This window comes from Lagopus muta, chromosome 4 (genome assembly GCF_023343835.1).
Source record: "Lagopus muta isolate bLagMut1 chromosome 4, bLagMut1 primary, whole genome shotgun sequence".
NCBI classification, from domain to species: Eukaryota; Metazoa; Chordata; class Aves; order Galliformes; family Phasianidae; genus Lagopus; species Lagopus muta.
The window spans coordinates 59,549,120-59,566,358 of record NC_064436.1 but is presented as its reverse complement, the minus strand read 5'-3'; the positions used below and the strand labels follow the sequence as shown (position 1 = coordinate 59,566,358).

Here is a 17,239-nt window from a genome sequence, read left to right as displayed (position 1 = left end):
TTAAGGTGTTTTCCAACCTAGAAATTCTATGATTCTAAGATCCGTTTGTTAATCTGGCTAATCAAGCAATTCAATAGTTATGCAAGTAGAATGTGATATTATAAGAAAATATTTCTCATGTAAAAAAAAAAAAAAAATTACATTTCAAATGGAATAAAGCTTCAGTTTTCTTAAGCAAAAATTATTTTATTATTTTGTGCTTATATGGATACGTTCTCTTATTTCTTCTGTTCCTTGGAAAGAAAGATGGTGAAGATAAGCTACAAACAAGTATTGTATCTGTTTAACACCGATCCTTTTTTTTTTTTTTTTTTTTTTTTGTCTGAGGAAATGAAAGCTTTTAATGCAGTTAATATTTTTTCTTTAAATAAACTGGATCTTGATAAGCTCTTGAGAGCATCATTTCCTTGATTAATTAATGACCACTGCAATGACTGAAAACGTGATACTAGTGTGACTGTTACTTGTTGTACATCTTATTTTATATCATAAATCTAGAATCAAACAACCATTATAAGCCAGGTAATTTTATGAAGTGTTAAAGAGGAGAGAAACTTATTGTCTTGTTGCTTGTGTTGTTGTAGAGAAAAGCTGTTATTTAAATATACCCTTTTCAAAGATAAGAGTGAGAGAAAGCACATACTTATGCACTCTCAGTTCTTTCATCTTAAATTGCTCCAACAAATACACCTACAGTGAGTCTCACAGTGGTGTTGTACAGAACAGCTTAGCTCTTCTCTTTCAAGAGTTGAGCCTTTAAGTCTGCTGTGATATGAAGGTGAAGGAGGGCACTCAAGTTTTGTCTGTCATCAAACAATCCTGTCGAATCATTCGAAATTATAATTGGAGCTTTACTGGGACTCTCGTTTCTTCCTCTGTTATTCAGTACAACTGTGTCTATAAAAGATAATTGTATTTTGTGTGTGCAGATAACTGCTGTTACCTGTTTACAGCTCTGGAAGAATTCTGCCGTTAGCTTCACGGGGTTTCACTTCAAGTGTTTGCATCCTTGTGCGCCTTAAGGAGAAACAATGAGGAAAAATGTCAGAAAGTTGGTGTTGCCATGTAGTGGTTTGACTTCTTTCAAACTTACAAATTTCAGTATTTCATTAAATTGAGAACAAAGTGCTCCTTCCAGATATTCATAACAATTCATGTGGTTATTCTTGTATGGGATACTATTTTAGCCTGTGGCAAGGTAAAAACCAAAACAAACAACAAAACAAAACATCTCAAATACTACAGGTGTTCTTGGGACCTACTGTCTTCCTCTGGGAGACTAAGTGGGATTATAGTCAGATCATCAGGATGTTTCTTTCTCTCTGCCCCATTGTTTTATTTAGTGCAAGGGATGCTTGCCTACAATTTCAAACCAAGTTTATCAGCTACAGATTTGGAGTACTTGATTGGCTTAGATCTTATCCTTGAAGAATTAAATGACAAGAATGTGTGAATATACAGATATAATTACAGTGGATACAGAAGTAACCATGCTTGCCTTGTACAAGTGTCAGTATTTTTAGAAATATGATTAATCAGTTTTGAGGAATGTCCTCATACTTCTGAATTGAGCCATGAGAGCTACCCAACAGGCCTCAGTGCAAGCAAGATGAATAGGAAGATCCCAGTGCCAAACAAGGGAAAGGAAAATAGCTATTTGGCAAAGGAATCACTCTTTCTCTGTACAGCATGAAATTATATGTAAATATGTCCCTTTCTTGACTTCACATAGCAGTTATGTAATTTTTCATTAATTTATAGAATGCTTGTGGGCATAGATTTCTTGTTTTGCTGTAGCCTTAGTTTTTGTTTTCCTTCCCCAAAGAAAATACATTCTTGCTATGTATATGCAAGGGCACAACGTGCAGGCAGCTGAAAACTAGAAATTAAAAATAGCTAGTTACAAACTGGAGATGCAGGTGAAACAGAAGATTTAAAGGGAAAGATACAACTTGAAGAAGATAAGAGTAATTATTACTTATTTTTTTCATCCACTATTCCAAGCAGCTAAGCTGAAATAATATTGTTCTATTTCTGGATCAGATTATTTCAAAAAAAGAATATGCACAGCCATAATTGCACTTCTTCATCCGCTGAGCTTCAACATGAACTGCCTCAAAGCATGCCTTCGGCTGAGGGCTGCATAAATGCATGCACCTCAGTAATTCTCTACCAACAGACTCCTGTTTCAATAACATGTTTGTTAGCAGGGGTGTCTGGTTTCCCTCTAAAGTCTGGGCTGGTACAAGGTAAACTTGATGACATACCTGATTAATGCTGTGGTGAAGTTATGGATTTTTAGATGTTTATTAAATAAAAAGCAGAACTATAATAGCATTTAATGTTTTAATCAATCTAAAATTTTAAAACACACAAAATAACAGGATGTTTTTTGGTTTGGACCTCAATTAAACTTGTTATTTAGCTGGCTTAATTTGGTTTTAAAATCAAGTTTAATGTTAGTTTTCAGCAGTAAATAGTTTGTATTCTTTGGCTTAAATCACACAGTATTTTCAAAAGGTTAAGTTTTGGCAATAGACCAGCTTTGTTCTGTTGCAAGCATATCTGTGAAATAGGGTGTGAGCAGTACATCCTTTTCGTTAGAGGCTTCATTCATCCCAAGATTATCTGGAGACTGTTTTTAAGAAATCTCTTACTTCACAAGGTGCATTTCTCTCAATACTCTTTTTTTCTTTATTTTTTTCTTTTTTTCTTTTTTCTTTTTTTTTTCTTTTTTTCTCCAGAGATGAGAGTGATTGACTCTTCACAGGGCATGCCTTGGAAAATAATACAAAATTATTTATCATATATTGATTTGACTTCGCTTCGTTGATGTATCACATAAGAAGGAACTTAAATGTTTCTTTTGTCTGACAATGTTATAAATAATGAATGCAATATTTTGGAATAAACAGATGATATGCATCCTGTATTGTGTGATGTGGGGTTTTAGGTAAATATTATTTCCTCTACTGGCAGTATCCTTAACATCAATACTTTTGCCCATTTTAAAATTCAATCTAGTTAAAAATTTTGCACTTATGATCTTCCTGAATATTCCTAAATATTCCTGGATTGAGATGAGTTGAATCACTTTATGTCACTTCAGTGTGAAATAGACTTAGGTTTCTTATCCAGAAAATCAATGTAGAAGATTCCGCTCATCTTATTAGGTGCATAATCAGATCTATGTTTGAGGATGCACAGCAGATTGAGTGAATTAGCTTTGCTTATTTCATTAATATTTGCAAATGACCCTTCAAAATTCTCTAGACAGTAATGTAATGTTACTACAGATTCACGTTTGCAAGGAAAAAAGTCCTTTTGTTGCTCATAGAATAAAAGTGCAAAGTTATTTTTAGGATTCTTTTTAAGAAGTTTGTGATCAGCCATGATTTATGTAGTTTTTTTTATGTGTCCAGGTCACATAAAAAGAAAAAATATATAGAAGGGAACCAGGCCTAAAATGGAGCCCTGTGGAACCCCATTACTTACTGGCTATGTGCCTGTGGTAAATCCAGTTACTGTAGCTTTTTGAGCTTGATCTGTCAGCTAATTATTGCATGAATTCAAAGTTTCAGTGTGGAGCCCTTCCCTCTGTTTAGAATTTCCCAAATATTTGTAACGCAGTACCTGAAAATTTGATTCAGCCTTCATGTATAGATCCTGCAATCTTTTCTTTGGCTAAACAAGTCCTGCTCCTTCACCCGTTCCTTGAATGACACATAGTACCCCATAGTGGTCTTACTGGTCTTGCTTCAATTTATGGTAATTGTGCAAATTCCTCCATGCCATATATTTTTTTTTTGTTTCAAATAGAGTGGCCACTTTAGAACTTCTTTCTCCTGGTGTGGTTTCACAAGTGCTTAACGAAGGGCTAGATCACTTCTCTCATCCTTCTGGCTGTAGTCCTCATTTGGTCCAGTATCAAGGTAATTTGAGAGTTAAAATCTCTCACTACTGACCTGCATCCAACTTGCCCTCCAGGACACCAAAGCTTTCTCATTTGCTTTTTTTTCTCTTTCTTTTTTCCATGCAGCTCTGCCAACTGGAATTGGCTTCAACGCTTTTCTGCTGCAGAGCTTAAACCACCTGAAGGAGTTTGTATCTGTCTTAGGTCAATTTCCAAGGTTACTTTCGACCCATTTCTCCTACACACCAAAGTCCCTCTGAATGGCAGACATCTCCCCTAACACACCAAATACCCCCCCCATGTTTGATGTCATCCACAAACTTATGATTCAGTGTATTCCATTTCTTCATCTGGGTAGTAGAAGAAGATGTTGCATGTGTTATTCTCTTCAGCTTTCAAGGGGTAAATTTAGAAGATCAAATAAAAATCTGCTTTCCAAGATTCAGCAATTCTTTCTAGTAAAACATGAAAAATAGCAGGAAGTTTAACAGTCTATCTAAAACCTAAGTTGAATTCTTTCATATGGCTGCAATTATTTCATAATAAAATTCAGTTTTTTTCTCACATTCTTGTGATGAGTTCGCCAGGAAAAGACAGTGGAATTTGTAGTGCAGGTGGTGCTAAGACTTTTCCTCTCAAAATTCTGGTAGTTGCTGTGTTCCATTGCTGAGACCTGAAAAGAAGGATGAGGCATGGTTTTATTAACTGCACTTGTGTAGCAAAAATATGCATCAGTTTTGTTTCTACTTACAGTATGAACACTGAATTTTCAAACTGTAAAGCTGAGTTTTGAATCTTCTTAGTGTTGTGTTTGAGTCTTCCAAGTGTGTGCAGTCAGGCTGGGCAGAGACTTCAGTAACATTCTTCTTATCGCCCAATTAATCGTGCATGTATTTCATTTGCAGCTGCCGATATCAAATTGTAGGCTGCTTCTCTGGATTTTGCCATCTGTTTGAGAAGCCTGTTTGGGTTACATACCAAGGCTCAGCTAATCTCCTGTAAAAATCCTTCTACCACCTTCAGCATTTTAGGACTGCAAAATATACTTTGCTTTTAGCATTTTAAGACTGCAAATAATACTTTCCTTCAGACCTCTAAAGATTCTGTGCTTGTCCACTCAGGAGCTAAAAGAGCAATATTCCACCCATGCCTTGTTTTTTTTGTTTGTTTGTTTTGTTTTGTTTTTCTTGAATCAAAGAGATCTAATGAAAGTGCTTTATAATACAGGCTCAGCATATTTTCTTAGGACTCCAATGTGGTTGGCAGGTCACTAATATAATTTTTATGTCCTTTAGAAGTATCCAACTCCTTGTGTGCTATTAAAAACCCACGGAAATGATGTATGGCATGGCACATGGAATAAAAAAAATCTGCTGAAGTTTGTGTTGCTTCATTTATCTGCCTTTTTCATTTTCTGACAACTTCTGTTACATTATTTCAATGAGCAATAATTAAAGTAGAGATCTCATAGTAGAGATTGCAGTCAGCTACAAAAATGCAAGATGCTTTTGGGAAATGTGCAGTAAACCTATTGAAAGGTTCTGATATGAACCCTTATGGTGTTTCTATTATAGTTTTGCAGAACTTTTAATCTCTTCGTTAGACATACACACTTTAATGGGAAAAGCTATTGGAAGGAAGTACTGACTATTGGTTTAGAAAAATTGTGATGATGACATTTAAAAGTAGATCCCATTTACCAGTATATAACCTTTTTCCACTGGACATCTCCCATCTTTTCTCCCTCTTCCCTTGAGCAGCAAACAAATAAATAGTTGACTGTGTCTGCTGTAGAGAAGCCTGTGCATGACACAGGAATATTTGTGTTCCTCCCTCCAAGTGGGTTTTATGTAGAATATTGTTATGTCTTAATGGAACTGATGGAGAGAGTTCACCAAAGGGCCATGAAGACGAGGGAGCTGGAGCATCATCCTTGTTAGCCTGCAGAAAGCAGGATGTCTCCCTCATGAGTTCCTCCATTTTGGCAGAAGAAAAGCCTGAAGTGGGATCTTATCAATGCTTGTAAATATCTAAAGATGGGAGTCAAATGGACAGGGCCAGGCTCTTTTTAGTGGTGCCCAGCAACAGGATAAGGCACAAATGGAACACAGGAAGTTCCATATGAACTTGAAGAGAAACTTCTTCACTGTGAGAGTGATGGAGAACTGGAACAGGATGCCTGGAAAGCTTGTGGAATCTCCTCCTGTGAAGGTATTCAAAACCTATTTGGATGTCTTCCTGTGCAATCTAGTGTAGGTAACTGCTTCAGCAGGGGTTTGAGCTCGATGATCTCTAGAGGACCCTTTCCATTCCCTACAATAGTGTGATCCTGTGAAATTTAAAATGTAGAACTAACTGGAAGTAATATCTTGAAAAAATTGAGTAGCTTCTGTTATGTGTCTGTCTTTCTCAGTAACAAGCATTCCTATCAAGATAAGCTTTTTTGTTTTGTTTTGTTTTGTTGTTTTTTTTTTTTTTTTAAACATGAAATGTTTGGGATAAATTTGAACTTGATTTCTTCTGGAGCAAAAAGTTACAGAATGCTGTTCTGCAGTTGGCTACCAGATAATTTTGATAGGGACAAGTGAAGAAGAGTGTCCTACACTTGGCCATGCAGCAGCTGGCTTTTTCCACTTGAAAATTGAGCATCTTACTGCCTTGTTAAAGCTAGCTATTAATTCCCTGGGAATTTCTCTTTCAACTTTGTGAGAAGCTAAAGTTCCCCCAGACATCTCTGACTTTTATTGTAGCTATTGAAGTGTGGGATAATTGGCACATAGATACATTTTCCAGTGACTAGCTTAGCTTTCTTTCATGTTTGGTAAACGTTATTAAAACACTTATTTTTGATAATTTATTTTAGATTTTAGAATGATTTTTAAATGCTTTTTATTTTTTAAGAAAACTATGTAATTTTGGAATAGGCTACAAATGCTGGTCCTACATTGGTGCAATGCAGGTGATAGCTGTGTTCAGCAGCTTCTGTTTGATACTATAAAACTCGTTAACTAAGAAATGATACTTTAGAAAACTGTGATTCTAACCAACAACTCCAGAGTGATTTTGTAGTAATACCCTCCACAGCTGCTGATTGTAGATCTTATTTTCTTTACAACTCTCTTTCTGATGCGATTTCTACTACTTCTCAAAGCATGTAAATGAAAATAAGTTTTAACCTTTTGTTACTCTCTTTCCTTCTGATCATAAGCTTTTCATGCTGAATTGTGTCTTGCTTAATTGCATTAAAAATGTGACATTTCTTAAATGCTTTAAAATCCATGCAAAGTAGAATGCAAAAGAATGTATGCATTCCTGTTGTACTACATAACTGAAAAAAAAAGAAAAAAAAAAGAAAAAAAAAAAGCAAGCAATGTTTTAGATCTGAGACCAAATCAGCAATTAAAACGGCCAACTGGAAGGAATTTCTGGTATATGTTTGGTTCAGCATATCTGTGAGCCCGATTTATGAATTGGATCTAATTATTTTAAATACTTTGGAATAAAAGATGGCCTACCTTTGTACCTTACTGCAAGGTCTTAAATGATTATACAGGAAGGAATACACAAGTACAAGAGCAATGTAGTCAGCTTTCAGTTGCTGTGTGTTGCTTAGCTCAGCTATGCTGTGCCACAGATGCAGAAACCTCATGTAGGCACCTGCTGCGGCTCCCTGGACCATGAGGGGTTGAGGAAGAATGGAAAATCTTGCTCAGGATCAGGGAAAGAATCATCAAGTGTGACTTGATCCACCCAGACTTACTGATCCACTGAGCTTCAGCTCAGTGCTGGAATTGGCTTACCTAAACTTCCAGTAGAGAAAGTTCTGCATTCCTGAAAAAATACTTCCCACCTCTTAGGTTCTCAGGGATTTGTTAGTTTAGATAAGCTGTTAGATGACCAGAAAATAGATGCGATTCTCAACAGTGTAATTACTGTTACATATTGATGCTTTTTTATTGTTCTTTTTTTCCATTTTACAAGTATGAAAAAAAGGGGAGAGATTTAAGAGGAATTTGAGGTTAGTCTGGTAACCAAATGTGTTACTTGTGCTGAGTCCCTTAAGCAGGAAAAGCAGCATGGGAGAAGACATGAAAATGCTTGCCTGCAAACATGGCAAGCTGCTAAAAGAACGAGGATGTGGCAACCTAACATTTGGTAAGGGATAAATGGACTATAGTTTGGGCCTATCATTGAGAACAAGTGTAAATTTTTTGTTTAATGTAGTAAAAGCCAAAGCATCCTAATCCAGAGGTGGGAGTTTTTGGCTTAAGGAAATAATCACTGGCAGCAGCATGCACACTGTGGCAGGCAGAAAGATGAATAAGCTTACTGTGTAATGTGCAAGTCAGAAGAAAGATGGAAAATTTAGGGGTATTAGGGAAAATTTAAGTATTAGGGTAAATTTAAGAAAAGTGAGGCAGAGATTGGGTTGATGTAGTTATATTGAAGACATCAAACATGTGACTGTTCCTTTCAGGAAAAGAAAGTTATACTGCGAACTAAATAGCTAAAACAATTCAAGGCAGAGGTGTTGTTGCTGCTCTTCTATTCGTATCATTCTGGTTGTATTGAGTTACTCGAGTAAAATTGCTTAGAAATTCCTCTAGTTTGTTCTTGTAATGAAATTAGCACCACTGCTATGTTTCCTGTTTATGCACATGTTATGTTTCTATGTTCCATGTGTTTATGCACATTTACTAATGTAAGAGATGCTCTGCTGTGTCTCTAACTTAAGGTATAGGTCCTCAAATAGAGGGGTCTGTAGTAATGACTATTATATTGCTATTATCAATGTATCTGTAATTTTTCTATTTGACTGAAACTTTTTTTCTTAGTTTCACCACATGTAGATTTTTTTGTAGAAGAAAAACTAGGAAGTCCAAAGGGGAATTCTGCCTTCTTCCTTGCCTTCCCCTAGTCCTGTCCAAAAGCTCCATCATGCAATTTTGTTCCAATGTGTTTGATCTTTATGGATGGAAGCATGTGGAAGGATGACTTGGGTGCAATGTCATTGACGATAAACTCCAAAAGATCTGTTCTGCCACAGTTCATCAAATAGCAGTCTGTACTGCAATTTTTCCATTTTTTTCTTTCAACTTAAACACCTGCATCATTCCACTTAGCATTTAAGTTGTGACAATATCAAGAGTACAAAATGTGCTACTGATTGGGTGACTATAATCTATGCTGCCTACATAATGTTTGTTCTTCCTTGTGAAGTGTATGCCTCGCATAGTCCAACTTCTGTTCCATTTATTTCAGAATGAACACCTGTGTAACAGTGAGCCAAACCTTGTCCACGGTATTTAGTTACATGACATTTTTTCCTCTGAAGGGAGACCCGTGACAGATCAGTGTGCATGATAGATAGCATTCAGTGAATGAGGCAGCTGCTTAATTTTTGTCATTGCTGTTCACTGCACAGTCCTTCTGAAATCCTGCATGTCTCAAATTCTTCCATTAATAAAAACTGCATACTTGTCCTGGAAGTTCTTTTTGACATAATTAAAGTGACACAAATCTAAATTAACTTGCTGGAATATAATAACTCCATTTATTGGATGAGGAACTGAGATCTTTCTGGCCTCCCCAGATCAGGAAGGAAATCTGCATTAGAACAAATAATGGCAATTTATGAGCAGTCCAGACCAGTTTATTCACTTCAAATCTGCTGATTATTTTAAATCACATTTTAATTGGAATAATCAAGCTATCCCTTGCCATACAGATCCTGGACGCAAACTAATTTCACATGCTTTGTAGACTGTGAAAAGAGCAAAATGAGAATCCTGAAGAAGTTATATTATATCTGATCACATAATTTGATTGTGTTAATCCTGTACAGCACTCAGACTGTCAGACTTGACTATAAGTTTTACTTGTAACATTTTCTTTGTACTTTTGGGGGAGGATGAAGTGGTACAGTTGAAACTTGACTGAAGGATATATAGGTATAGGACTATAACAAATAATAAAGTAATAGCAATAAACAATACAGTTTGTGATTTTTTTTTCTCTTTATGTGAGGCTTTAATACTCTTCCAAAACTCCATGAGTTAGATAGCCAAGAAAATGACTTCGTAGACTAAAGGAGATGGTACAATTTTAATGAATATATAATTAATGGTTAATATTCTTGTTAAGAAAATGGTTTCTATAGTAACTGCTGCAGATTGTCACTTCCTCTGGCTTTTGGAATACTACCAAAATGAATGTAACACTGATGATGTGAGATACAAATCTTATGAGAGCTGCAATAGATCCCTGCTAAGAGAATGCTTTATTTGGTATCAAGGTGAATGAATAAAGCAGTCCAATAACCATAGATGCTGTTTAAAGACTAGTTTTCCCTACTATTTATTCTATCCAAAGCTCTGCATGTATTTGCTCTTCTCCTTCCAGCTGGAAACTAGCAAAGGCAGACAAAATGCTTAGGCATACTTAAGGATTTAAGTTGCAATGTGATTGTGTGTCTGTTCATTGATCTTAAAACCTCTGAAGAGATTCACTGCCTGTAATTTCTGACTAATAGAGAGAGTCAACATGGGCAAATATGTATTGCTTAAATTTCAAAACAAAGCTTATGTGAGTTTTAAAGGGTCTGCTCCTCTTACTTTATGTTAGCCATGTGTTGCTTCTCTGGAACATGGTGAAAGGAGATTTCTCTTATTAAGGTGTGTATTTGCAAGTGAAATGGACAATCTCAGTGGCTATATATTTTGTTTCAGTGTATGTCTGCATCTATTTTTGTTTTCCACTTGAACTGAGACTGCATCCGGCAAGCTCATTGTCAAGTGAGAGCTGAAACTTTTTTAAGGGGAGGGGAAAATGCTTCAGAGGAGAGAGTTCTTTCTTTTTAGCAGCCACTCTGGTATTAATCTAATAGAAAAAGAACTTTTTTTCTTTTTGTAGGTTTATGGATATGTATGCAGCATGTCCATACTTGGGGATGTTATAGAAACTTCCTTGCTATATTTCTTTACAGATGGATGAGATCAAAGGCAAAGATAGAGTGATTCTGGCTCTGGAGAAAGACCTTGGCATTCAGGCAGGACATACACAGAAACTCCTCCTTCAGAAAGAAGCTTTGGATGAGCAGCTTGTCCAAGTGAAGGAGGCAGAGCGGTACCACAGCAGCCCCAAGAGAGAACTTCCTGCAGGAGTGGGGGACATCACTGAGTTGATGGGAAGCCCGGTAAGAAAATCCTGTCTCTTTTAAATGGCCAGCACCGGGCAAATATTGCCTATGTATTCACATTGATTTTGTGGTTACTTCTAAAACGCTAAAAGGCTTGATTCACAATAAGTGGTCTAGAACTGCATGTAGTGTTTTGCTCGTGAGTGAGAAAATCCTTGGACATCTTCAGTTTCAAAGAATGTTGAAAAATAGGTGAACACAGAACTTTTAGAGCTTACATGATGAGCTTCAACCATGAACTTGTTATCTGTGATTAAAAACAGCCCTTCTTTGTCTAGAACCCCTCTATTTTTCTAGAGTTAGTTATTTCATAATTTTAGAAATTATGTACTATCCTTTTCCAAAACTGTTCCAAGTGCTTTCAGCCTATGTAATACGCACTAGATTTCTTCTAGCTAATGGTTATAAATCATGCTAGAATTTACAAGTCATGAATGAATTATTTATACCTAGCTTTTTAAACAAATATTGTTAACTCTTTACATACATCTGTCAAGTAGACCCATTTCGGGTAAGGTATCATGTAGCATTTACACTGGATGTTGCTGTTTAGTCTTTCAGTTAATTAAAATAAGTTTTCCAAACACTGATGTAAGAGTCTACTTTAGCAAGTAGATTGTATAAATCTAAAGCATGATATTACATTTATGAATTGTCTTTTTAAAGATAATTTTATATATCTATATGTCTTTGATGCAAAGGAGCAGCATTTGGATGAACGAGATGTGAGGAGATTTCAGTTGAAAATCGCTGAACTGAATGCTATGATAAGGAAGCTGGAAGACAGAAATACTCTCTTAGCAGATGAAAGAAATGAACTGGTAAATTAATTAGTAATAACACAGATGGTGACTGGGAGGACATTTTTATGGTAAATGAATTAATGCTGAAAAGTCAGTGTTATAAATAATTTACAAATTAGACCTGGTTGGACACAATCAATTATACATAAAGATAAGAGATTTTTCTATGGATATTTACTTTGTCACCATAGACAGGGATGGAATCTCTTTTGTTTCAGAGAAATAAAGCTTTATATATTTATTTTGGGGTCACTGTAACTGAATTGACTGTTAGTTTGCCTGTGGCACTGTCTAACGATGTTGTGTAAAACATGCATAATCCATGCCCTTAAATTACTGTATTAATCTTGGTAATAGGCACATTGAACAATAGTTTTGTGACATGCTTATGCTAGCTGAGAATTAAAAAGTGTTTTTGGTCTGGAGATGTGAAATCTGCCATCTTTCTCAAGGGAAGTCTCTTAAGTAGGTGAAAATATCCTAGGAGAATGATAGTAACTTATTAAAGAAAGGCTATGAATTTTAAGAATGAATTCTATTAGCCTGTGTTGCTACTTAATTGCTTGTAATGAGATTAATGGGAAAACTCCCATGGACTGTGAAACTGAGTTTTAACAATATGCATTCTTATATGTGTCCTATTATAATGCACTGTTCCTAATGGAAATAGAAAGGATTTTTCATTTTAAGTAGAATTAAGTAGAATTTTTCTTTCACGCAACCTGTGTTTCTGATTCAAATGTAATGCTATTATGTATGGTGAGGGCACAATTTCCTTCCAGTATATTGAGTGCAGCATTGGCCTGTTCTTACTCTTTGTTGGACTTAGTTTTTCATATTGAGATCAGAGGATTTATTTTATGATAAAGGGACTTAATTTAGTTGTGATAACTTGATGATTATCAAAACTAATTTTTGAAACTTTCTTTTCCGAAGTCTTGGCTGAATCTAGACTAGTGAAGTTAATTGAACCATAATATAGTAACACTGGATGACTTGAGAGTGTAATTGTGAATTTTAAAAGAACAACATAAAACAAACAACTCCCCCTCCCCAGAAACAACTGTGTAAGAACACACTTTTTAACTGGGATGCTGTTAGCGATTTTCACTACTTTGCCTAGATGCTGGGTAGTGTGCTGCTTTTTTTTTTTTCTTTTTTTTTTTTCTTTTTCTTGTTCTGTTTTTATTTTTTTTTCTTTTTCTTTTACCAGTACAGTTGCTTTCCTCTACTCTGTACTTACAAGAACATCATGCTTTCTTTCAAGGTTGCATTATTAAAGACAAGATAATTCAGCCTCCTAATCCTTTCTGTGGACATAAGTCAGTCAAAACATCCCTGAAGAATGCTAAAGTACTGCAACATCTTTACTGCAGTGTCCCTCTAAATGGAAGGCATGTATGACTCAGTCAAAAGCTCTTCTTGATGCTTGACTTTGAGGTTTCAGAAACATAGTTAGGAATTTTGTCATATTTTGAGACAATACTACATAAAACTAGTGATATCAATAAGCTCCTGTGATTAAGCACTGTGTGGAAAAAAAAAAAAAACAAAAACAAAGAAAACAACTCAAGGACTAATGAAACAAAAGTGGTGAAATACTGAATACACACAAACACAGGAAAGAGCAGTAATTTGTTTCATTCAGTTGTCTAATATAATAAGACCACAGGAGCAAAGCTGAACAGCTTGGAAATGTCAGCAGAATGCTGAGATTGAATCTGTGCCCTCTGGCTGCCTCTTGTATTGCTCTAATTACACACTAGGTATAGGTTTTTCAAAGTAGAGCAGGAAGCGTTTACTAAAGGGTAGTTAAGTTGGTGAAAGATGATGACCCTATATGTATACTGGCTCCCAAGAAACTTACGTATAGCAAGTTTAGTTTATCAAGAAATCACTTTTACAGATCTTCATAAATGTTTTGTAAGAAGCAAAATCCAAGGACCAGAGCTATTTCTTATTTGCTTGGACTCTTGTAGTTCTCAGTACAGAAGTCTGTACCAGATGCTACTTAAGAAAAGAACTAAACTTTCTAATGAATGGAAAGGGCAAGAGAATACTCACACATTTATTCTTTCCTAAAACTATATACTAAAGCACAGCTTAGCTTCTTCCTTTGCCATTTGCAGCTGAAACGTTCTCGGGAGACAGAAAGTCAGCTAAAGCCTTTGGTTGAAAAAAATAAGAGGATGAGCAAAAAAAATGATGATATGATGCAGTGCATCCAGAGAATGGAAGAAAAAATAAAAAATCTATCAAGGGAAAATGTAGAATTGGTAAGTAATAATTTCTGATATCGTGTTATAAGAGAACTCAGGTACTTGGAGGTGGAAATGCTCATGAGGCTTTTTTTTTCTGATAGGCATTTCAGAGTCTCAACAATGGGATGATATAGCTGCCCGAGTCAGCCAATGCAGTTGAATATTCACAATCTAAGTACAGAGTGGTATTCCTTTGTGTCACTGAGTTGTATCAGTTTGCCCTCATTAAGGAAAAGGATCATGAGTAGATAAAGATATGTTTGGATACTGTAAATGTACAACTGAAAATCAGCTTTATGAAAGAATGTTGGTTTTTTTTCCTGATTAAAGCTCAAAACAGACTTTAAGTATATTTGCCAAAGTTTCTACTGCTATAGGATGTCAGGCTGCCTGTGCTGACTTTTTTCCAGACTATGTTCTTTGATTCTGTTCTAAAATGTTTTATGTGAAGTACTAACACTAAGGCATACAGCATATTTATTTAGCTGGTGAAAGAGGCCTTATGCTGTAGTGGAATATGCACTGATGAGTCTGAAGAATTATAGATTGCTACATCATGCACCAGAATTCTCTTATGTTTATGGGAAGATAATTTAAATATTCTTTGTGTTTAATAACAAATTTTATTTTAACTTTTGTAGAAAGAGAAATTATCTGCACAACCAGCGCTGAAGAGGCACACATCTTTAAACGATCTTAGCAGCACACGGGATGAACAAGAAATTGAATTTCTTCGACTGCAAGTCAAAGAAAAGCAGCATGTTATTGATGATCTCACAGTGGTAATACTTCTCATATCTGGTGCACTCATGTATGCATATACCTTGGTAGGCATGCTGAAGACTGGAGAGCAATATTTTAACTCCAGTTGTAGTAATGTCATAGAAGAAATTCTTTGGCATTGAACTGTTCTTGTTATTTCCCACATGTTGAATGAATTTCTTTGCAGTGTGTATGTGTTTATCAATTATGGACTGCTTAAGGAAAGAGGTGCATCAGTCCATTCACTTTACTTACAAAACTGAATGTCAGCAACTGAGGAGCCTGGAGGAAAGGACACATTCCAGAACTTAATAACTGAAACATGTTGGGTATAGATCCTGCTGTAAACTCAACTACTCATTTGACCTAGAATTTCTCCTAAAACAAAGGAATGTACAGAATGACATTAATTCCACCTAACTGAACTGCCCATGCTCTGTTCTTACAGCAAATAGAAAGATATATGATTCATTTTACCAAAGGTAGCATTTTATTACAACTGCACAGTTGCTACTGTCTGACTGTGAAAAGTACTTAAGATTATGCTCATAGGTTTTTGCACTGCTTGGGACTCATTTCAGCTGCACTAGAAGTGCTTAGTATTATTTTGGACACAGGGACACACCATTCAGGTGCTCGTGGCAGAAATTATGTACCATCTCTGAGAGTCATGTGCATCTGGAGCAGCATCTGGAACTCGGACTGTTCTATGGCATCTGAAATAGCACTATGAAAGCTACATAATGATGAAACAAATTTGAGCCCTTTCTGTCTAAATAAGAGATTAAACAATCAGAACGCTCAAATTAGAAAATAAAACAGAAAATAAAAATAGAAGATAAAAATTTTAAACAATATGATGTGTTATTACTTGGTCTGGAACTCTATTCTTGGCACTTCACCCCAGATTTTGACCAAGGATTTCTCTCTGTAATCTTGCCAAAGATGTCTGTGTGCATTGCCCAGTGTTATGAGCGGTGGGATGTTATCCAGACACCAATGCTGATTCACAGAGAGATGCTTCTTTACCTTCAAAATACAGCTCTACAGACAGGGACTATCTCATTACATTAAATTCCCAATATATGCAGATATAACCTCACCTATATTTCACTGTGAAGAGGATGTGACCCAGTAATTTGAGGAAATATATTGTAACCTAACTTTGGTCAACTAATATTAACTATATTTAGTGTGAAAATAAGATTAATAAGCATTGCAAAATATGGTCTCATATTTGGTTACTTCTTATCCTATGTACAGATGTCATTCAGCTGCAGAAATAAGTGAAATTGTAAGCCAGTGCACTGCTTTGCTTGTCAGTACAAGCTAATTGATGCTTTGCCTTCAACATGAATGCAAGGCACTCTGCAATGCCATTGTGCTTTTTAGCTATATTTTCTGGTTCATTTCTTGCCTCAGGAAAATACAAATGAATCAAAAAGAATGACCCACGTCACATACCTGATTAACACAAAAGTCATCATCTTAACTACAGCTGAGTACAGTATGATACCCACATAAATGAAAGATAGTCGACAGCAATAAGGCTATCTGAATTGATTTACATTGTCAGTTCCAGAGTATCTTTGATGCTGTTGAAGACCTATCAACTTGAGTTCTCCCATAACCATGATTTCTTGGCCAGTTCTTAAAAGGAAAACTGTCAGAATAAACTCAGATGCTTACAAAACACACAAGTGATTCAGCAGATAGTTTTTCTTTAATTGGTGTTATTTTAGTTCTGATGACTTGAAGTCATCAGAATATTGCGACAGAAAGTAGATTGAGCAGTCTTACAAAAGATCAGAAACAGGAAAAGTCAGGGTATTTAGGAAGAGTTTGTTTAATTCTGCGGAGGTGGAAGAGGAAAGAGAAGGAAAGAGAGAAAGAATATTTCATTTGTCCAATAATTTGAACAGCAGCCTGGGATGCCTGAGACCTGTTGTTAAAGCAGGGACTGTGCCTTAACTCACTCTCTGAGGAGTGAACACTGTTTTTCTACATCTTCTAAAATGTAGCTTTGTGTTTACAGCTTTAACTTAATGCATAATATTTTCCTATACTGTGAGATATCTTCAGTCTATCTTGGCAGTCATTACTTTTCCATATTTTGAAAGCCACGTGTATTAAAGGTGCTATAAAAATTTCTGAATTATTTCTTTTTTTCCAAAACTTCTTTATTGGAACAGTGCACTTATAAAATGAGTTATTTTATTTTGATTTCTACTTGGAGCTTCCCATTCAGTTTCTGAACTGAATGTATAATGAATAACTCTGAATAGGAAAATATACTGTGAGC

The 17,239-nt window shown here is 35.7% G+C and overlaps 1 protein-coding gene across 12 annotated transcripts in view; it reads left to right on the top strand.

Moving 5' to 3' along the window:
• JAKMIP1 (janus kinase and microtubule interacting protein 1) overlaps positions 1-17,239 on the top strand; it is a 130,452-nt gene that overhangs the window by 67,828 nt on the left and 45,385 nt on the right. For all 12 annotated transcript variants that reach the window (XM_048943136.1, XM_048943141.1, XM_048943142.1 and 9 more), the window contains 4 exons: positions 10,899-11,108; positions 11,813-11,932; positions 14,044-14,190; positions 14,817-14,957. In XM_048943136.1, coding sequence (XP_048799093.1) covers positions 10,899-11,108; positions 11,813-11,932; positions 14,044-14,190; positions 14,817-14,957 — 618 coding nt within the window. The remainder of the gene's footprint in view (positions 1-10,898; positions 11,109-11,812; positions 11,933-14,043; positions 14,191-14,816; positions 14,958-17,239) is intronic.